Raw genomic sequence first — 21,862 nt, forward strand, 5'->3', positions numbered from 1 at the left:
TGGAGGGGTAGACGGGGCATCGGGAAGGGGGGTGGTGGGGGAAACTTTTCCACTCTGCACTGAAGTGCACCCCAGCCACTGACACGGTGACTGCGCCAAGAGAGGAGCCACACGGCTTTGCAGGAGACACCACCGGACAAATGGGGAAGCAGTGGCAGGAGGAGGGGAAGTTACCATCTTGAGGCAGGTTGTCTGACTGCTGCAGGCCTCGTGGTGGAAGGCTGTTGAGGAAGCCAGTGTTGGCCCATTGCCCACGCCTCCCCTCACAGATGGCTTCCTCAAGGCCAGGAAGCCACCTTGGCCAGGTGACGACGCAGCAGGGGACACGCTGGCACGGCATGCTTCTGGGTAGGAAGTGGCAGAGCAAGTGGCATCCAGGACATGCACCCAACACATTCCACCGGAGCAGTCTCTGGGCCCGAGGAACCCCAGAAAAAGCCAGACAGAGGCCCGATGCTGTGTCCACCACAGCACCCCACACCAGGGCGAGACGATGGGAACAACTCACGTGCCTGCCAGCAGATGGCCAGACACACAGTGAGGTCCACCAGGACAACAGAGTGTGACTCGGCCACAGGACACGTGGCGGCCTGATTCCCGGCAGGGCACGGAGGAACCCTGGGAAGCTCCTGGGAGGCGGATGGGTCATACAGATCCCGAGGGTTGCTGCTTTAGGGGCCATCGGGCCAGACCCGTCTCATCGCCAACTGGGCACTGTCTTCACATGTGCTCTCATTCCTGGGCCCACTGTGTGGGCGTCCCTGCTTCTATGGTCTATCCAGCAGAGTGGTGACCAGGTCAGCCTGGTGGTTTCCCAGGATTCATGGCTCGAGTCTCTGCTGGCAGTGACGAGAACGTTTGAGATGGTTAAAGTGTATTGTGCCAACCTGGCCAGTAAACACATGTGGGGTTAATTGGAGGGCAAAGAGATAAATGGCTCGGTAAGCCTCACCTTTCTAGTTCTTGGGTCTCTGGCTTTCTGATGGTCAGACCACGTTGCAACTGCCTTAGCCAGTTTCCTGGTTCAGCTGGCAAGGCTCACTCCCTGTGAGACATCCCCGAGGAGAAGCCACATGGACCTACCCTGATGCAGCCTTGAGTGCTGGAGCAGCCGTGTAGAGCCCTGCCAGCACTGAGATGCTTACATATTCACTGGTTCGGCTTTCCTCCTGCAGTTGGTGTCATTGTGTGTGTTTTGTGAGATGGAGGAGGGCTTGGTGGATTGGTGTTGGACATATGGGCTAATGTTGGACTTGTGGGCTTGGACAGCACTGGGTTGGGATGTTTTCTTGATGTACACTTACCCTTTATATAAAACTCTCTCTCATACACATATGAGTTTCTGTAGATTTGTTTCCCTAGTTTACCCAGACTAACACAACTTTACTGGCACCCGCTGTGGGGAGGAGTGGCACAAGGCTGTGGGTATCATCCACGTACGCTTAAACCGTACACTTAGGAAGGTTACCACAACAGCGGGTCTACGCTTCCTATGTACGTGGTAGGGGAGGGGCTAGAAAGCCGGTGGGGAGACCAGCGGCTGAAGCTGGTTGTGGGGATGGCGGCACAGCCCTCTGTAATGTGTTTCAACCTTGTTAACTCTGCCCGTATCTTCATTCTCCGGCAGCTGCCCTCACCAGAATATCACAGTGGGTGGCTCTACACCACAGACCTGTATTTCCTCGCCGTTCAGGAGGCTACAGGAACAGGACCAGGACACTGGTGGGGGGTGGGGAGGGTGCTCCTCCTCCTCCTCTAGTTCTGTCTCTGGTTGCTGCTGCGGTTGTTTGGCAGACTCTGGGCGAGCCGAGGGCCCTGTGGGCCGCAGAAGGAGCCACCACCCATGCTGTGGCACCCTGTGATCATTAACTCAGAGTCCACGGTTGCAGCCAGGGGGCAAACCTATCTCCTTTGAAGGCCTCCCTCTTTTCCACGACAGCACAGGCCCCTGACCACATCCCAGCCCTGGAGACCCTCCGGGGCAGTTCCGCTCCGTCCTGTAAGGACACAAAGGGTGAAAGCTGGCTCCACAGCAGATCACATAAGAGTGGGCTCCTGGGGGCCCCAGGCTGGTGCATGGCATCTTGAGGGTAATGGTAAACCCACAAGTTTATCAGAAGTGAGGGGCCTAAGGGACAGCCCTCTCCTCCCCACAATGTGTGTGGCTAACATCTGAAGTGCTAGGCAGACTTTGAAGGTCTGGAGCCTGTACCCCTTCGTGGGTGAGGTGCCCACAGAGGCCCTTGGGAGTAAATGGCCAAGAAGCCTACACATGATCCCAGAGGGGCTGGGCGGAATAATTTAACCAAACTGAGATCAGGCAGGTCAAACACCGATTCTTGAACCTCAGTGGTACTTGTACGGTGTGCACTACACAGCTAATCTTGTTGACGTTTTTCATAATTAACTAAGGAGGATGCAAAGAACATCTCGGAGATGTTCTTCACGGGAAGCAGGAACAAAGCAATTTTAGTAGTACGGGGAGACACAGCGTGAAAGTTATCATTTCAGCGAAATTCAACTGATCTTTGAATTTATACCAACCACCCCCGAAAAGGGGAAGGAAGTACTAATGACGCAATAGAAATGATGGATGCGGGTCTACCTCGTTTTCTCTGTAGCCCACTTCCCTCCTGTGTCCTTCCCGCCGACTGCCTCCTCTGCCCACTTCCAGAAAGTCAAGGGCCCCAGGTTCAGGAGGGTCCTGCCTGCTGCCCGCACCCTCGGCTCAGATCTACCACTCCAACCACTGCACCTACTGTTTAGAGGTCGTGGGGCGGGGGTACGCCATCAGGGAGAGACCTCAGGGTGAGCCAGTGAGACAAGCTGGCTGCTCCTAGTCCATGTCTGTGCAGAGGCAATGAGGGCTATTTCCCTTCTCCGCCCTGTCGGGAAACTAGAGTAACATAACTCAGAGGAGCACCATCCTCGGCCGGGTCTTCCTCCGTAGCCAATGTGCTCACACCTCCCCACACCTCAGAGGAGCACCAGTACCCAGTGAATCACAGAGATCACAGCTCCCCTCACAGATGAGCTCCACCACACAGCCAGCCAGGCGGACCACGGCCTTGTTTTTCCTCAACACCCACACCAACCCGTCACAGTGTGCTAACGTGTTGCTCTGACATCTAACCAGTTCCTCCCACCGCCATCACCACAGCCTCAGCCGAGACCATCAGCATTCCTGGCCCCATTCTTGGTGTGTCAGCACCCACACAGGCAACCACAGGACAACCAGAGTGACTTTCCCCCAAGCCCAGATCGCATCAGGTTGCAGGCCTTCCTAAATCTGTAAAGAAATACTACCATGCTATGTGGATAGGGGCAGGGGTTCCCCCAAAGAAACCTCTGACCCAGCCCATCTCCCCTCACCATTCTGGGCGTATTCCCTCTCTGCCCTGGTCACCCCCAGGGAAGTTTCACTGGTGACAGACACATGTCCCTCGGCAGCGCGCCCTTCGGTTTCCCCATGTGGAGGAGGTTGGCACCGCCATGCTGTGACATGTCGCACAGCACTCCTGAGAGCCACAGTCTGCGCATCCAGTCTCCCACGGATGGGCATTCCAGCTGCTTCCTTCTTTGGTCTGCTGTAGTTACTGGTGTGCCGGTCAAGGCTCTTTTCCCCAGGCTATGTGCCAAGTAGAGGGATTGTTGGGTCATAAGGTACCTCTATTCCCACCTTGTAAAGGAAGCACCATATTGGAAAAAGCCTTTCCCACTGTGACACACCACACAGAGAGGAAAATGTACCAACCAGACGCGTGTAATTACACAGACTGACAGCCCAGTTAGCCCAATTCCACCCACTGGATCAAGAAACTGAACATGACTCTTACTCCAGTGCCACCAAGTTGATTCCGACTCACAGTGACCCTCTAGGGCAGGGCAGAACTGCCCCTGTAGGTGTCTGAGACAGTCACTCTATACAGGAGGAGAAAGCCTCATCTTTCTCTTACAGGGCTGCTGGTGGTTTCAAACTGCTAACCTTGAGGTTAACAGCCCAAGGGGTAACCACTACGCCTCCAGGACTCCTGTAGAACACAGGCAGCCCTCCAGAAATCTCTCCCCTGGACCATCGAATCACTACCCTTCCCTTCCCATCATCTGAGCCATTCTGGTCTGTTTCTTTGCATGCATACACACACACACACGGGTGGACAAGCCTATTCCCTGTCTAGTCCGAACTCCACACAACTAGACCCACAGAGAATGTATTCTTGTACGTCTGCCGGCTTTGGCCCTGCACTGGCTGTGCTAGATTCCCCCGTGTTCTGCAGGTAGTGGTCGTTCAGCTTCACTGCTGTGTAGCATTTTCTTGTAAGACCACACTGTATTTATCTGTTCTACTAAGGATGGAAATGATGAACGGGCCACTGGACATCCCCTTACAGAAGGGTGGTAGGGAGGAGACAAGTCATTGCAGTGTAGCAATGATGAAACATACAACTTCCCTCTAGTTCCTAAATGCTTCCTCCCTCCCCCTCACTATCATGATCCCAATTCTACCTTACAAATCTGGCTAGACCAGAGGATGTACACTGGTGCAGATAGAAACGGGAAACACAGGGAATCCAAGGCGGATGATCTCTTCAGGACTAGTGGTGAGAGTGGCGAAACTGGGAAGGTGGAGGAAGGGTGGGTTGGAAAGGGGAAACCGATTACAAGGATCTACATATAACCCCCTCCCGGGGGGAATGGACAACAGAAAAGTGGGTGAAGGGAGATGTTGGACAGTGTAATATATGACAAAATAATAATTTCTAAATTATCAAGGGTTCATGAGGGAGGGGGAGCATGGAGGGAGGGGGAAAATGAGGAGCTGATACCAGGGGCTTAAGTGGAGAGCAAATGTTTTGACAATGATGAAGGCAACAAATGTACAAATGTGCTTTACACAATTGATGTAAGTATGGATTGTGATAAGAGTTGTATAAGGCCCCCAATAAAATTATTTTTAAAAAGAATGAAAGAATGAACAGAAAATGAAGCTGAACAGACCAATTCAAAGGGCAGCTCCAGAAAGCAAGATTGCGTGTTTTAATGAAATGTTTACAGAGACCTGGAGTTAGAAAGCCATGAAAGAACACATTTAGCATAGCTGAAGCTGGAGAAGCTGACAGAAAACTCCAAGCCTTGAGTTGCGATACTGAGAGTGTCCAAGGGCCAGATGCTGAAAGGTGGCAGCCAAAGAGGGTGAAAGGAATCCACAGAATCACTGTACCCAAAAGAACTGGTGGCAGAATGAGCAAAACCCAACGGTATCGAAGGAAGGGTCGGTGGAAAAACAAGGTCCCAGAAACTGACAATACCAGGGGGACTTTTCAACAAGCACTGGAAGCGATCGTTCACCTCTGCCAGGAAATCTGAAAGGCTAGCAGAAACCTGACGAACCAGCTAGCAGGGATGTGTATTTGTGCCCATTCCCCCAAGAAGGTGATCCAACAGAATGCAGACATTGTCAAACAGTGTCAATACCTGCAGGTAAAACTTTGCGGGAGGTATTTGAGAATGGTTACATTGACAGGGAGGAGCTGCCAGAAATTCCAGCTGGATTCAGAAGAGGACGATGCGGAGCAAGAGCTATCGCATTGCTGATGGCGGATGGATCTCGGCGGGCGTTAGAGAGAATACCAAAGAGGAGCTTACTTGCTTGTGACTGACTGTGCAGAGGTGTTGGGCTGTGTGGGTCGGCACTGCCGTGAGAAGAGTGGGCTTTCCAGAACACTCCGTGGGCCTCCTCAGGAGCCTGTCTTTGTTTGCTTTCAATGCTTCCGCCTGTTCTGTGCTTCCTTTTCACTCCTTTATTGTGGTCTTTCAAATTGAGAATTTCCTGTTTTTCACTTTCTCTCCTGCTTGTCCTTGTTCTTGCTGGGGGCTGTCCAGTCCGTTCTGACTCACGGCGACCTGGTGCACCACAGAACAGAGCACTGCCCAGTCCCCAGCCACCCTCCCCACCTCTTGTCGAGGGTCTTTCTCCTTTGTGCCGCCCCTCCACTTGACCAGGCACGATGTCCCTCTCCAGGGCCTGGTCTCTCCTGACAACATGTCCAAAGTACACGAAACGCCGTCTGTCTTGTCATCTTGCCTCTCTGGTGCCTTCTGATTGTACTTCTTCCGAGACAGTGCGTTTGTTCCTCTGGCAGGCTGTGGTACACTCGATAGTCTTTGCCAACGACCTAATTCAAAAGCACCAATTCTGCATTCCTCCTCATTCACGGCCCAGCCTTCTCATGCATGTGAGGCGACTGGAGACGCCATGCACACCTGAGACCTCCAAGTGAGACCTTTGTCTTTTAATATCATCTTGTTCGCTGAAAGTGAGGGGGCCTTGAAGCACGTACTGATGACGATCAAAGAGTTCCGTACGAATTACATCTCAACAGACGCAAGCAAAAAAAATCCTTGCACCTGGACCGATAGATTAAGAATCATGATCCATGGGGAAAAACAGAAGTGGTCAAGGATCACATTTCCCTTGACTCACAGTCAACACTCATGGTAGCAGCCATCGAGAAATCTATGGACGTACTGCACTGGGCTTATCTGCTGCCCCAGACCCAAACCAAGGAAAGGGAGGTTCACGCACACAATTGTCTGCTCTTTGTTAGAACCCGACCCCTTAGCCCTACCGAGGTCATTTCTAAGACGGCCTCCCAGCGTCTCCTTCAGAATCACCTGGTGGCCCCCGGGAAAGTCCACTGCTATCGAGTTGATTCCATCTCACTGCAACCCTGTAGCACCCAGTACCCCCTCGTGTTTCTGGGGCGGTCAATGTTCTCGAGAGCAGAAAATTTCATCTTTCTCTCATGGAACAGATAGTGGATCTAAACCACTAAACTGTGGTCACCAGCCTAGCACTTAAACCACTGTGCCACCAGGGCTCCTCCAAGGTCAAGAAACAACTTCCAGTTCTCAATCCTAGCAGAACCCCCCTGGGGGTTTCTGAGACAGTCGCTCTTTACGGGAGTAGAAAGCCTCGTCTGTCTCCCACAGAGAGGCTGATGGTTTCAAACCGCTGGCCTTGCAGTTGCCAGCCCAGCTCGTGACCCACTGTGTCACCAGGGCTCCTTCAAGGTAAAAAGCGGCCCCAAACGGCCAAGATCTCAGCTTCTCAGGTGCCAGTGGCACCAGCATCATTATCTCATCAGCTCTCTGCTGTCACTACACAGCCACTTAGTGCACCAGGCCAGAAGGGGCGGCCTCTCTTCCTGCATTTTCCTGATCTCAGACGGCTTCAGGGGTGGGGGCACGGCTGGCCCATACCTCCCCAGTACCAGGTCAAGTTCACCACCTCCTACTCTCAAAGAAACCAGCTCTCTCACTGATCATGACTTTGCACCCAACCGTGAGGGCTGAGGAAGGCCGAGCTAGTCTGCAGGCTTACTGAGTGTACTGGTTAGATAATTTTAACTTGAAGGTGTATAAAAATAAAGGGGTGGAAACCAACCTGTCAATCCAATCACAGCCTGATGGTGCCTCCTTGGGGGCGTGGTCTTATAAGGGGACTCCTGAGACCTGCTCTCTCTTGGACACCTGGCCTCCCTGACTGCTGGGGCTGTGCCACTGAGCCTGAAAGCTGCCAGAGCCCTGCCATGTTCCCACCAACGTGGATCCACATGACTCTGCACCCGCCAGCCTGTGCTCCTGCTGCGTCCTGCATCACTCCGTGTGGCTGCGTGCGTGTGTACTATAGTTAATCACTTCTTGACATAGAGCTCTTTCTTATGCATAGCTGAGTGTCACTGGATTTACTTCTCTAGTCAACCCGGCCTCACACACTGATGCTGCCACTGTTCCCTGGGATGCTGGAAGCACTACGTCAAGAAATCTGGAAGACAGGGAATCTGGCAGGCAGCCAACTGAAAGAGATCCGTGTTTGTGCTCATTCCAAAGAAAGGGGACCAGACAGAACGCGGAAATCATACAGATGGGGATTAGTGTCAAATGCTAGCAGGAGAGGAGGCCTCACGTTACAGGGAGCGGCTGGAAGTTCAAGCCGGCTTCAGAGCAGGCTGTGAAATGAGGGCTGCCGCTGCTGGTGCCAGATGGATGGGTCCTGGCTGAGAGGAGAGAAATACCAGGAAGATGTTTCACCTGCTTTATGGAAAATGGCAAGAGGAGCCCTGGTAACACAGTGGTTATGAGCTGGGCTGCAATCCGCAAGGTCAGCAGTTTGAAACCACCAGCCGCTCTGAGGAAGAACACTGCGGCTTTCCAATCCCGTAAAGGGCTGCCTTCTCGGAAACTCGCAGGGGAAGTTCCACCCTGTCCTGTAGGGTCGGCGTGGACTCCGTGGCACCAGGCTCAGTTTGGTTTGCAATGAGTTTGTCTTCTGCCTTGCGGATCCTAACACCTCATGGAACTGGGGATTCCAGGATGCTTAACTGCGCTCCTGCAACCTGTGCCCGGATCCAGAGATGCACCAGAGATGCTGTGTGATTTAAAATCAGAAAAGGCGTGTGTCAGAGCTGTGTCTTGTTCTGTCTGAACAAACAAATCATCCGAGGCGCTGCACTGTGTGAGGAACGGAGCATCAAGACTGCCGGAAGACTCGCAAGCACACGGCTTGCGTGAAGAGGGCTCAAAGCACTTGCTCATGAAGGGAACTGACCATACGGTGTTCAGTGAGGGTCACAAAGAACAAAAAACAAGCATCCTTACGAACGCACCGACCAGCAGCGTCATGACCTGCAGTGGAGCACGTGGCGCTGTGGAGAATCTCATTCCTCCCGGTTCAACGACAGATGTCCATGGAAGCAGCGGTCACGAAATCAAGAGAGTGGACAAGTTTTCTTTTTAAGGTGAAAGGCCAAAACGGCCCTTGGACACCTAGCATGCTCCTGAGCCCAGCCATGGTGTTTTCAGGGACCCTGTGTCCATACGCTGAGGACAGAGAGGAAGGCTGAAGAAGGAATGACAGCTGAGTCGGGGTGCAGAATACTGAATTCACCTGAGGAGCAAACACATCGGCTTCCAAGGAAGTACAACCAGAATGCTCCTGAGCACGAAGAGGGTGGGGACGGTCGGTATGTGGCTGGGAAGAAGGTGAGTGTGTTGGGGGGAGGGGGGTCAGTATGAGAGCAGGAGGAGGAGGTCATTATTTGAGCTAACAGAGGTGGTGTGCATATGGTGCTGGTGACGATCTGAGCTGGAGAAGGTGAACATGGAGTGGTCACTGTGAGCATGAGGAGGAGGTGTGGAGGGGGTGGTGGTCACTCTGAGCTAGAGGAGGAGTGAGGGGAGAGGGCCTCTATCTGGGACACAGAAAGTAAAGGAGGTCCATTTCTTCTGACACACTTTGGGCAGACATGTGGCCAGGAGAGACCAGCCCATGGAGAAGGACATCATGCTGGCTAAAGCAGAGGGCAAGTGACAAAGAGGAAGGCCCTCACGAGATGGACGGACCCTGTGGCTGCAACCACGGGCTCAGGCACGGGAACGATGGTGAGGACGGCACAGGACCATTGAGCGCAGGGTCGCTATGGGTCAGAAGCGACGCAACGGCCCGTCACAACACTGTGCAGATGTTCCCACGGAGGTGTTCCAGTCAGCAGCAGCAGCTCTTTTATGAGCATGAAAGCCATTGTCTTCGTTTCTATTTTAGCAAACCGGAAAACTACTACATCCGACCCAGGAACTAGTAGGTGCCCTGTTTGCCAATGAGGAAGCCAAGCCTTCAGTGAGTTCAAGTATTTAGCCTCCCTATGCAAACACATCCCCTCTGCGGGGAGAAGGGAAGGCACAAGAAGCAGTGTCTGGTGCGGGGCTTTGGAGCCAGCATCATGGCTGTGAACTGCCTGGGACCCTCTAAGAACACCAGGGGTCCAGCCAGCCACTGACCAGAACCAGCACGCTGGCTGCTCCAGCTGTCCCCTGCCAGCCCAGAGGGGGAAACGCTGGGCTCTAGGAGAGATGCCCTTTGGACAGAAACAGCCCTCGCTGCATCCTGAGTTGGGATCCGAGGACCCCTTCCCCATAAACCCGGGTTAGATTTTAAAACAAGAGCAGGAGACGCATTCAGGAACTCGCCAGTGATGCGAAGTCCCATGATGAAACATCTCATCAACAGCAGGATCTGATCCGACTTCCTCCGGCCCCACAGTACTACAACACAAACGCAGGGGCATGCCAACACCTTGCACAGCACCTTCCCGCCCTCCAGCACAGCTGTAGTGAGAAAGGCAAATAATAACGAGCATTGGTGAAAACGGAGACACTGGAAGCATACGTGCCTGGTGGGAATGCGGACCAGCCTGACTACGTTGGACAGCACCCTGTCAGGAAACAAAACAAAACAGCGTGTGCCCACACAAACAATTGGACCTGCGTGTTCAGAGAAGCACCCATGCTAACAGCCAGGAAGTTCACCTAGCCCAAGTGCCATTACAGGTGAGTACAGAAACTAAAAAGGCAGTATTACCAGAAGACCGGAGTATCACTCAATAAAAAACAAATCATGTACCTTGACAACATCATGCTCTGGGGAGAAGCCAGACTCAAAAGACCCCATGAAATGGTTTCCAGCCAATGACCAGGCAGATCAATCCACAGAGGTAGATCAGAAGTAGGCCGGTAGTTGCCAGGGCCGAGGAACCCTGGTGGTGCGGTGGACTAAGCAGCGGGCTGACACCCCACAAAGCCGGCAGTTCAAACCCACTGGTCATTCCAAGGGAGAAAGGTGAGGCTGTCTGTTCCCATAAAGATTTAGTCTCAGACACCCTACAGAGCAGGTCATACTCTGCCTTCCAGGGTCGCTCTGAGTCAGAAGCTTCTCAGTCGCATACATAGCTGCTATGCGTTCTCCAGGGCTGCCGTGAGCTAGCATCGACTCAACAGCAGTTGGCCGGAGGGTTGCAGGTGTGAAGGCAAACAAGGAGGGACTGCTCAGGGGTACAAGGTTGGTTCCGGCTATGATGAAAATGTTCAAAACTGGACTGTGTGGAGACGGACACTACTGAAAGCCCCAGAGGTGTACACTGAGCTCAAAGCAGGGAATGGCCACCAGGCCGTAAGTGTCCTAAAACCCTTTCACAGCCTGAGCCTTTCCACCTGATTTCTGCAGGCCTCTACGGGGTGGGTCTTTGCTTCACATTGAAGAAGAGGCACTTTCTCAAGTGTGAAACAATGCCGTCCTTCCGCCTCGGGCCCAAACGTTTAAAAAAACTTCACGTAACAACTCAGCTCAACTCCCAGGGATCCTCTGGAGAAGAAATTCTCTCTACACCTCAAATGCACGCAGTCCCTCTTCCCTATCCCAGCTCTGGGGACAGTCCCCTGAGGGTCATGACTGTGCCATGTGGCCAGGAGACAAAAATGAAGCAATGTGTTTGGGGACCATTCCAACTCTGAGCCGTTCAAAGACAGGAAAACACCAAGCTGCTGCCCCACTGACGAGCAGTGACCATCTCACAGCAGCCCTGTAGGGCAGTGGAGGGCCCCGTGGGGGGTTGAGATGATAAACCTTTATGGGTGCAGACGGCCTCCTCTTTCTCCCCTGGAAACATCTGGTAGGGTTGAATCTCCCACCTTTTAACTGCCCGCCTGCAGCTTAACCCACCAGGGCTCCTGTCTCAAACCCATCCCCATCAAATTTCCAGCGTGATCAAGACTTCTCAGGAAGGTTTTAAAAAGAACCTAGCATCCCAGAGATTCCTACTGGAGTCGGGCAAGTCGCCTTTCTGAGTGACTGCCTGGCTGCAACTGTCACAAGGTGGTTCCCCAGGGGGCTTATGGGAAATGCAGGCTCTCTCGGGACCCCAGCCTAAACCACGAGGGGGTAGAGCCAATGTTTTTCAGACACAATCTTCTGGGAGCTGTGTGTGCAGTGGCAGTTTGGGTGGCAAGGGGGTCACAGGACACTTCCTGCCCCTCCTACCCCCCAGGAAGGCTGCTCTAGCCTGCAGGGACCTGAAGTTCAAAAACCTGACATGCAGCTGTGGTCCCGGGGTGGGGGCCCTCACCGCCACCCCTCCCTCTTCTCTGGATCAGGGGCTGGTTCCTGTGGATGGGCAGACAGATGGACGGGTTTCCAGATTGGGGAGGAAGATTGCGACCACCTCCCTGAGCCTCCAGCGACAGCTGTGCCCTCCTGGGCTCCAGGCTGGGCAGTCACCCCACCCCTGCTCCCCCAAAGTTCAAGCTCCGAGCAGGCTGAGGCTGCTCTAGACTGGAAGTGAAGCCCGCCACCCCCTCCCTTGACCCAGCCTGGGGGTGGTTGTGGTTTCCGGCCTGCTGCTTTATTGTGGGTGGCTCCCGGGCCTCTGTTTGCTTTCTGGGTTCTTCTATTGCCTGAGACACCTGGACATCAGACCCTTTGGCTTTCTGGACTGCCCCTGAGAGTCCTGTCTGTTCCCGTGGCTGAGTGGGACAAGCCCTTGTGTGTGTGTTTGGGGGGGGGGGTGTCCCTCCTCTTATGAGCCACAAGTGCCACCAGGGTGCACACACACGCACACAGACACACACACACACACACACACACACACACACACACGGCAAAACTCACCCTTCCGACATTCTGACACTAACCAAGGCTGAAAGCAGCCACCCAGGGGATCTGCAAGGCAGATGTGCCTGCATCAGAAACACCCGTCCTCAGGGTGTATTTTTAACCCTCCCTGCCACTCCTCAACCAGAACAGCTGGTGCAGCAGCTATTGTCTCAGTGAGGGTGGGGGTGGGGGTGGGGGTGGGGGAGGCTCCCAAAGAAGAAGAGAATTTTGGAGGAGCTCTGAAATCTCCGATCAAATCTCTCAAGATCTTGAGCGGCAGCAGACTTGTAAATCACAAGAGGCACCCTGCCCTGCAGGGGTGAGGGGTGAAGGGGTGGCCCACTTTAGGCCGGGCACCTCCTAGCAGTAAATCGACTGATGCGCTGAGATGTTCCTCAGATCCCATCCTCTCTTCTCTTTAAATAAGCCTCTTGGGCTGCCACTTGCCCAAGAACCAAAGAGGTAGCCGCTGGCCCTTCAGAGGGAGGCCCTACACAGAACTGCCCCGTAGGGCTTGCCGGGGGTCATCTTTCTAGGAGCAAACTGCCACTCTTTTCTCCCACAGGGCTGCGAGTGCTTAATCGCTGGGCCACCAGAGCAAAGCACCAGCCACTTCCTGGGAGAAAAGATGAGGCTTTCTCCTCCCATAGGAACCCCACCTGGGCAGTTCAACTCTGTGCTAACAGGCCTCTGAGTCAGACTAAGCTTCCGAATGGACCCGGCAGGAGTAGCATAGAGGAGGGGGTCGTCACTGTGCTGCGGCCCAGGTTTCCCCAGAAAGACGAGGAAGAAAGACCTGGCCGCTGTCCACGGATTAAAAAAAGCCGAGCCAATCCAAAGCCTGTGGCCCACAACGGTCTGAGCCCCGTGGTGCAGGTCACCACCATCATCACTAGAGCTACCATGCCCACTGCGACTGCTGGACCGGCGACTGAGCGGGTGGGCCTCGGAGCCCCGCGTGCTGAACAACGGGAACACGCAACAAAGGTGCGGGCCTGGAGTGGCAAAGGGAGGCGGGAAGAGGAAGCAAGAAATGGCCGGGGCTAACGGGCCGGCGGAAGAGCGCACTGCCGCAAAGGCGCAGTGCTGAGCCAGCGGGACGTGCCCGCGATGCCACCTGCCGCTGCCCGGCGGCTGCCAGCACCGAGCCCGGCGCGGGCGGGAGGGCGGGCAGGGCTCGGGCTCACCTGTAGCGGAGCCGCCGAAGGAAATCAACTTTCCTCAGGCAGAAGGGGAAGGCGTCCTTCGCGCGGAGCGCCGAGCCCGAGCTCTCCGCGGGGAGCGCAGGCAGGGCGGGCGCTGGGGGCATGGCATTCCCCTCAGGCGCAGGCCCCCCCACGCCGGGCCCCGGGCCCCCGGACGGGCAGCGGTGACGAGCCGGCACCCGGTCCAGATGGGCCTTCCCAGGGGCCGGGCCGCTGGGGCTCACCTGGCAGACCCGGGCTGAGGCGGCGCGAACCAGGACCCCCCCTCTTCGGGCCGACAGAGGACGAGTCGCAGCCCGAGCCGCTAGGCCCGTCTCCCTCGGGCCCCGCGCCGCCGCAGCTGGCGCCCCCCAAGCCCGGCCGGGGCCGCGCCCCCCCCTGCGGCCGCGGCCGCCCTCCACCCGCGCCCCTACTGCGCGCGCGCTCCGCCGCGGGCCCGGCGGGACCCCGGGCCGGGCCGGGCCGAGTGTGGGCAGCAGCCGCGGGGCCGCTGGGGCCGCCGGGGCGGAGAGGCGCGCGCCGGGCCGCCGCCGGCTCACCTTCTGGCGGATCTGGCCCGACGTGGACACCTTGCGGATGAGCTTCTGAGGGGAGCCGGGCTCGGCCTCGGGCTCGCTGTCCGAAGACTCCTCGGGCGGCGGCGGCGGAGGGGGCTGCGGCGGGCCCGGCGGAGGGGCGCCCGCCGCCGCCGCCATGCTTCCCACTAGCGCGCGCGCAGGGGCGGGGCGGGGCGGGGCCAGGCGGGGGCGGGGTCCCGCGGAGGGCGGGGCCGGGGCGGGGCGGGGCCAGGACGGGGCGGGGCCGGCGGGCCTCCCGCCGCGCCCCCTGCTGGCCGCGTGCGCAGCCGCAGAGGCCGCCGCGCCCCACCCCGCCCCGCCCCCACCGAGGGCCCTCCGCTGTCCTCTCCGCACACTTGGGTCTGTTGACTGCAGCCAATCTTGCGCCTTCATCTTCCGGTCAGAAGGCGTCTGTCCGGCCCGCGGCAGTTGCCCCGGAATGGGTGGATGAGTGCAGGAGGAGAAAGTCCCCGGGCAGGGTGCACAATGCCACCCGGGAGCACGGGACGGCACAGGAGGGGTCCCTGGGGGACCCTGTCCTAGAAAAAGGGACTGATTGCAAAAGACCTGCAGGTGGCCGCGGTCTTTGTGGAGCTAAAAGTAGGTGCAGACTCAGTAGGAGGTGGGGGGGCGGTCAGGGATGAGAGCTCCGCCCCTCCTGGAAGGACAGGCGGGAAGGGAGCGTGCAGGTGAGCTGAGTTAGTTCTGAAAGAAGCCCTGAGGCATCGTGGCTCCGCACCGGGCTGCTAACTGCAAGTGAGCAGTTGAAAGCCACCAGCTGCTCTCATGAAGCCTGGCAGTCTCTGAAACCCACACGGGCAGTTCCACCCTGTCCTATAGGGTCATCGTGGGTCCGCATCAAGCAAAAGGGTTGAGAGTTTTGTTTTGTTCGTGGGGGGTGCCCGGGCCACACACCCACGTGTGTGAAGCACCTTGCAGTGGTGCCCTCCCACCCTGAGGAAAGGGTGTGCGTCCCCCACTCGATATGCCTCCCTCCCTCTCCAGGACAAAGCAGCAGTGGGCCCCTGAGGTCCAGGCGACATGGAGGTGTCTTCCAGGGGCAAGACAGGCCAGGACTTCCAGGACCACAGCATGGAGGGGGAAGCAGGCCCAGCCAGTAGAGTGGCCTCATCACAGGGAACAATGGACAGAGCGGGGGAGCAGGGCCCCCAGGTAGACCCGGCTGTACTGCCTTACCTGTCCCATGTGCCTGTTTAAATGTAGATTTCAATGAATTAAAAATGAGTGTTCATGTCCCCTGTGGCACCAGCCGGGGGTCAGAGGCTCCGTGGCCATGGGTGGCTTTGGTGTACCACCTCCAGGATCCAAATACCACTGTATCTTGTATCTTGAGTGACTTTTCTATCCCTTTGGATAGCTCTCATGTTTTTCAGAGTATCTTTCATGAGGCTATGGGATTAAACAAGAGAGCAGAGACCAGAGGGACCTCCTTAGAGCCAAGAATGGAGCGTGCCCTTTGCACCCAGAGTCCTCGTGCTGAGAACCTCCTAGACCCAGGAGCTCTCTACTGAAGGAGGCAACACCTTCCCCCAGAGCTGGCACAGAAAGAAAGCCTTCCATGGAGCTGGTGCCCAGAATTTGAACGTCTAGTCTCCTCAGTAAAGCCCTGGTGGTGTAATGGTTTCACGTTGGGCTACTGACTGCAAGGTCGTTAGTTCAAAACTCCTTGGGAGAAAGACAGAGCTTTCTACTCCCCTAAAGAGTTCTAGTCTCCACAGAGGCTCCCTATAAGTCAGAATCAAAAAAAATTTTTAAAATAAGTCAAAATCAACTCAATGGCAGCGAGAATTGAGCTTCCTTGACTGACCGTGAGAGACTAGACTTACTTGCCAAATCTGCCATCGCTGAGGTATTTCTGTCGGGGTAGTGCTGCATTACAAGGGCAGTTCTGAGCAAGCTAAGTTGGAGGTGCTGGTGGCTCTCCTGGGCACCCTGCTGTGTACACCTGCTAGTAGCTTAGGGGACATCTGGGTCTCGAATCAGACGTGAGCACAAACAGACAAGAGAGCATGTGAAAGGTGGGAGGTAGAAGCTGGGGGCGGATAGGGGATTATTGGCAATCATGAAAACCTAACAGGAACGGTTGCAGCTAACAAAAGCCTTAAAGGGACATGACAACCAAACCATTTATGGGATCCTGGAGCTGATAGGGGAGCCCGGGTGGCGTCATGAGTTACACACTGGGCTGCTAACTACAATTCCACCAGTTTGAAACCACCAGCTGCTGCACGAGCAGAAAATGAGACTTTCTACTCCTGTAAGGAGCTAACAGTCTCAGAAAGCCACCGGGGCTGGTCTAATGTGTCCAACGGGGTCGTTATGAGTCAGAATCCACTCAGCAACAGTGAGTTTTGGGAGTGTGGAACCAACATGGGGTACAAGCTCAGAAAACGTGAAAGAAGTATGGAATTTAGCAAATAAAAACACTCCAGTGGCAAGGACCAGCAGCTGCTGTGTGCACCGTGACTCATTTGCATCTGAGTTCAGGCGGGGCTCCGTTGGGCTTCTGGTGGCTGATGTGGGGGAAGGAGTTCATCGGGCCTTTCTTCCAGCATGCCACCTGACTCCCACCTTCCCAACAGAGCTTGTTAACTGTGTAACCCCGGGAACCGATGTCCGAAGCATCATATTCAAATGTCACACACGCGCTCTCCGAATGCAGTGTGCTAATAATAAAGGAAATGGAGCGAGGTGCAGGAGCCCTGATGGCACCACGGCTAAAGCACTCGGCTGCTGACGGAAAGATTGGTGGTGCGGGCCCACCAGTTGCTCTGCAGGAGAAAGTGGAGGCAGTTGGCTTCCCTCGGGCGTTCCCACCTGGCGACTGTCCCTAAAGAGTCCGTCTCGAGCCACCAGAATCAATGCAATAGCAGTGGATTCGGGTTGGTTTTCTTGGGGAGGCGGGGTTGGTATCTATGAGAATGCTGTTAGTACCTTCACAACCTTTGGGTAAATCTAAAACGATTCTTAAAAGGGTTTATCTAATTTACTTATATATTTTTGGAACTATTAGGCCTGGATCGGCTCTGAAATCTGATCAACTTAATCGGGCAGGCGCGCAGTCTCTGATGTGCATGGAAGGACCTTTTGTCCCCGCCCCCATAAAGACTGGTGCGCATGTTCCCCTGGAGACCTGGCGAAAGGACTGCAAGGAGGTTTCCTGGGAGCCTGGGCTCCCGGTGAGTCATCTGTAAGAACGGGTGGCGGGCGGAGTTTCTCCCACCTGGAGGGCATATCAGCATGGCAGTAATAAGCCACTTCCTGTCTGGCTTAATCCTTCTCACAGCTCATGAAAGGGAGAGGTGTCCCTCCCTGTCTATAAAGGATGTTAGGGCATGTACACCGTGGGCTGGGAGACAGGAGAAACGAGAACTCAACCGCTGTCAGCTGCTCCACTCCTGGTGACCCCACAGGGCAGAGTAGCCCGGCCCCCACTGGCCCCTTAGGGTTAGAAGGCAGTCACCTTTCTGCAGCAGGGCAGAGCAGTGTGTGGGTTTGAACTACCAACCACTCCATTAGCCGCCCAGCACTTAACCCCCGCACCACCAGGACTCCCTAAACTGATGGCAGGAGAACAGTCTCATTGGACGGCTAACCATGAATTTGTGCCGTCCTGTGACAACCAGAAGCAAATTCCTCCCATTTCCTCATTGCTTTCTCTTGGTCACGGTACCACTGGGAAGCAGGACGCTCGCCTTGCTCCTGCCGAGCGGCTTCTGGTTTCGAACTGCTGTTGGCAACCCAACTCTAACCCACTCCGCCATCAGAGCTCCCCTATAAAAGCCTGTCTATTGTCAGGCTGAACGTGGGACCGTGGGGTGAGTTCCGTTTCCGGCTTGACCAGGAGAGATGCGTGAGGATTCCACTAGTCTCAGTTAGACCCGGAAAGCTGGGCTGTCCCTAAAGATTTATTTTTCATGGCTCGGAGTTGTTTTTTCTCCCACTCTATCCAGGGGGTCCTACTGAGACCCCTTTCAGAGAGTCAACAGTGACCCAGCACCAGCTAGACGGTCAGGTCTCAGAGTCCCCCAGGCTGATACGCACAGGATCCACCAATCCTTTGGACTGTTTCCACACGTCTCTGACTTTCTTCATTCTCCTCTGCATGGTCAGAGGCCAAGAGGGGGCCTCCCAAAAGCTTGTAAGACCCCAGTGGCTACCCGCCAAAGTAGGATGTCTCCCAGGGCTGTTTGTCCTGATGTCCCCTGAGACTATGGTCCCAGGCCTCCAGGCCCAGGCATTCAGTCCCTCGAGGAGTCTGGTTACATCCGCTCCAGACGTTTCCACATGTGCCCAACTCCAAGCCCAGCCTCCCCACCCCAGGATCTATAAACAAAGCTGCTCAAGGCAATGGAATTTGACCTGGAGGAAAGGAATGAAAAAGTGCCGGTACTTAAGAAGCAGTGAACTACCGCTGGGCTAGCCTTGCGCGGGACTGAACGCACACGCACACACAGAGCAAGTGAAACTCGGCACATCCCAACAGAAGGGTGCATGTGTGCATGGGTCAATGTCAATATCCGGGGTGGATGGTGCACTGCAGGCTTACTCCTAGACGTCCCATGGGGGTGAAGGGCTTACAGGAGCTCCCTGGGGTCGTTCCCACAACTGCACGTGCCATCCACCATCCCCGCAGAGAAAACTCAATAGAAAAGAAGAGAAGCCAGGGTTGAGTCACAAACGCTAATTTCCCCTCCGACCACAGACCCTGCCCCTCCAGACTCTCTGGCTCTCAGATAGCATTCTGGGGTGAGACAAGGTCTGGGTGTAGAGCCAGGGAAGCCCGAGGGAGGCGTGTGACCCTAGTAAGGTGCCTGTGTTTGTTCTGAGCTGCTGTCCATCTCAGACTCACGGTGACCCCTGTGCATCACAGGATGTCATCTGTGCCGTGGCCAGCATCGTCCCCATGAGGGTTCCCGGTAATCCCTTCCATTTTCATGGGCTGCTTTGGGGGAAGTAGGTCACCAGACCTTTCTTCCTCATCTGTCTTAGTCTGGAAGCTCTGCTCACCTGCTCAGCAACATAGCGCCACCCTAGCCTCCACTGACCCATGGAAGGGGTGGCTGCCTGTGACGTGCATTGACCAGGAATCAAACCCAGCTCTCCTCATGGGAGGTGAGAATTCCCTACTGACCCATTTACTGCCCTTGGTCAACAAGCTCACTGCGTTCTTTCTCCCTCTAACAAAGGGGAGGAGCACTGCCGTTGAAGGATTCTCAGGTGCCTGGCACACAACAGACACGCACATTGTTGTTGTTGCTGTTGCTGTTGTTGTTGTTAGTTCCTGCCCCAGCCTCACCCTGTCATGTTCGATCCCATTGTTGCAGCCACTGTGTCCATCCATCTTGTCCAGGGCCGTCCTCTTTATCCCCACCCCTCCACTTGACCAAGCATGATGTCTTTCTCCAGGGACTGGTGTCCCCGATCACATGGCCAACGTATATCCCTGAGGCGCAGTCTCAGCATCCTTGCCTCTAAGGAGCATGCCGGCTGGACTTCTTCCAGGTGGGTCTGTTTGTTCCTTTTGGCAGTCCGTGCCAAAAGTCGTGTCTTTGGTACTTCCAATATTCTTCCCCAACACCGTGGTTCAAATAGATGGACTTTTCTTCAGTCTTCCTTCTTCAATGTCCAACTTTCATATGCATACGAGATCGTTTAAAATATCATGGTCTAAACACACGCACACACAATATCATGGCTTTGGGTCAGGGGTACCTTAGTCCTCAAAATAACATCCTTGCTTTTCAACACCTCCAAGAGCTCTCGCGCAGCAGGTGTACCCAATACAATGTGTCATTGGATCTTCCGACTGCTGCTTCCACGAGCAGCGATTGGGAACCGAAACCCCTGGCAGCTTCCATCTTTTCTGCATGGATCATAATGTGACCTACCGGTCCAGAGGTGAAGGTGTAGGTTACACTGAGCTATCATCCATCCTGAAGGCTGCCATCTTTGGTCTTCATCAGCAAGTGCTTCCAGTCCCCCTTGCTGTCTGTGAGCAAGATTGTGTCCTCTGGTCCATCAAAGGTTGTTCATAAGCCTTCCTCCAATCCTGGTGCCACATTTTTCTTCATACGACCCAGGTTCTCTGACTATTTGCTGAGTACACAGATTGGATAGAGATGGTGAGAGGATATAACCCTTTCCTGATTTTAAACCGTGCTCCCTTGTTCTGTCCCAGCGGCAGCCTCTTGGTCCATGGACAGGTTCCACCCGAGCACCGTGAAGTGTTCTGGAAGTCCCATTCCTCTCAAGACTACCCAGAGTTTGGTGTGATCCACACAGGCAAATGCCTTTGGACAGCCAATTACAGCTGAACATCTTTCTGGTGTTCGCAGCTTTCAGCCAAGAGCCATCTGACAGCATCCTCTTCTGAATCTGGCCTGATCCTCTGGCAGATCCTCGTCAGTACTCTGCTGCAACCATTGTTGGATGATGTTCAGCAACATTTTACTCGCAGGTGACAATCAATGACAGTGTTTTCTCATTTGCACATTCTGTGGCGCCCCCTTTCTTTGGAGCGGGTAAAGTTAGGGGTCTCCTCCAGTCAGTCGGCCAAGTCATTGTCTTCCAAATTTCCTGGCATAGATACACGAGTGCTCACTGAAACATTCCCATGGGCATTCCATCAATTCCTGGAGCCTTGCTGTTGGCCAACACCTTCAGGGCAGCTAGAGCTTCTTGCCCAGGTGCTGCCTCTTGAACTGGCTGCGGGGAGCGAGGTCTTCCTGACGCAGCGACCGTGGGTTCTATCCGTCTTCTTTTGATGCTTCCGCGTCGTGCTCTATTTTGCCTCTTGCCTCTTTCAGCATTGCCAATTGAGGCTCGAAGGTTTTGTTTCTTTCTTTGTTTAATTACTTTTATTGGGGGTTCTTATATCTCTTAGCACAATCCATGCATTCATCCATTGTGTCGAGGACATTTGTACGCATGCTGTCATCATCATTTTCAAAGCATTTTCTTTCTACTTGAGCCCTTGATATCAGCTCCTCATTTCTCCCCTGCCACCCTCCCTCCTGAACCCTTGATAAGTTATAGATGATTATTTTTATATCATACATCATCGTCTGTCATCCTTTACCCACTTTTCCATTGTTTGCCCCCCTCAAAGGGGGTTATAGGGTGATCCTTGTGATTGATTCCCCTTTTTCCCCCCACTTCCCCCTTACCCTCCTGGTATCTCTATTCTCGTTGTTGGCCCTGAGGGTTTTATCTATCCTGGATTCCCTGTATTGCCGGCTCCTATCTGTAGCAGTGTGCATGCTCTGGTCTAATCCGATTTGTAAGGTAGAATTGAGGTCATGATAGTGGGGGGAGGAAGCACCAAAGAACTAGAGGAAAGTTGTGTGTTTCATTGGTGCTATACTGCCCCCTAACTGACTCATCTCTTCCTTATGACCCTTATATGAGGGGATGTCCAATTGTCTACAGATGGGCTTTGGGTCTCCACTCCACGCCTCCCCCCCCGGCTTTTCTTTAATTCTTTTAGTTTAAGATAGGCTGAACATGTTCTTCCTTAACGGCTTTCTAAGTCTAGGTCCCTGCACATTCCATTATAAATAGTTTGCTTTGCAAATATTTGACAAATAGTT

At 54.7% G+C, this 21,862-nt stretch overlaps 1 protein-coding gene across 3 annotated transcripts in view; it reads right to left on the bottom strand.

The window, feature by feature from the left end:
- The window catches only part of DGKD (diacylglycerol kinase delta), an 82,460-nt gene extending 68,070 nt beyond the window's left edge, over positions 1 to 14,390 (bottom strand). For all 3 annotated transcript variants that reach the window (XM_075528889.1, XM_075528890.1, XM_075528888.1), the window contains exon 1: positions 14,232 to 14,390. In XM_075528889.1, the coding sequence (XP_075385004.1) occupies positions 14,232 to 14,387 (156 nt within the window). In that variant the 5' untranslated portion in view covers positions 14,388 to 14,390. The remainder of the gene's footprint in view (positions 1 to 14,231) is intronic.
- Positions 14,391 to 21,862: the final 7,472 nt, after the last annotated feature.

Source organism: Tenrec ecaudatus, chromosome 13 (genome assembly GCF_050624435.1).
Source record: "Tenrec ecaudatus isolate mTenEca1 chromosome 13, mTenEca1.hap1, whole genome shotgun sequence".
Taxonomy (NCBI): domain Eukaryota; kingdom Metazoa; phylum Chordata; class Mammalia; order Afrosoricida; family Tenrecidae; genus Tenrec; species Tenrec ecaudatus.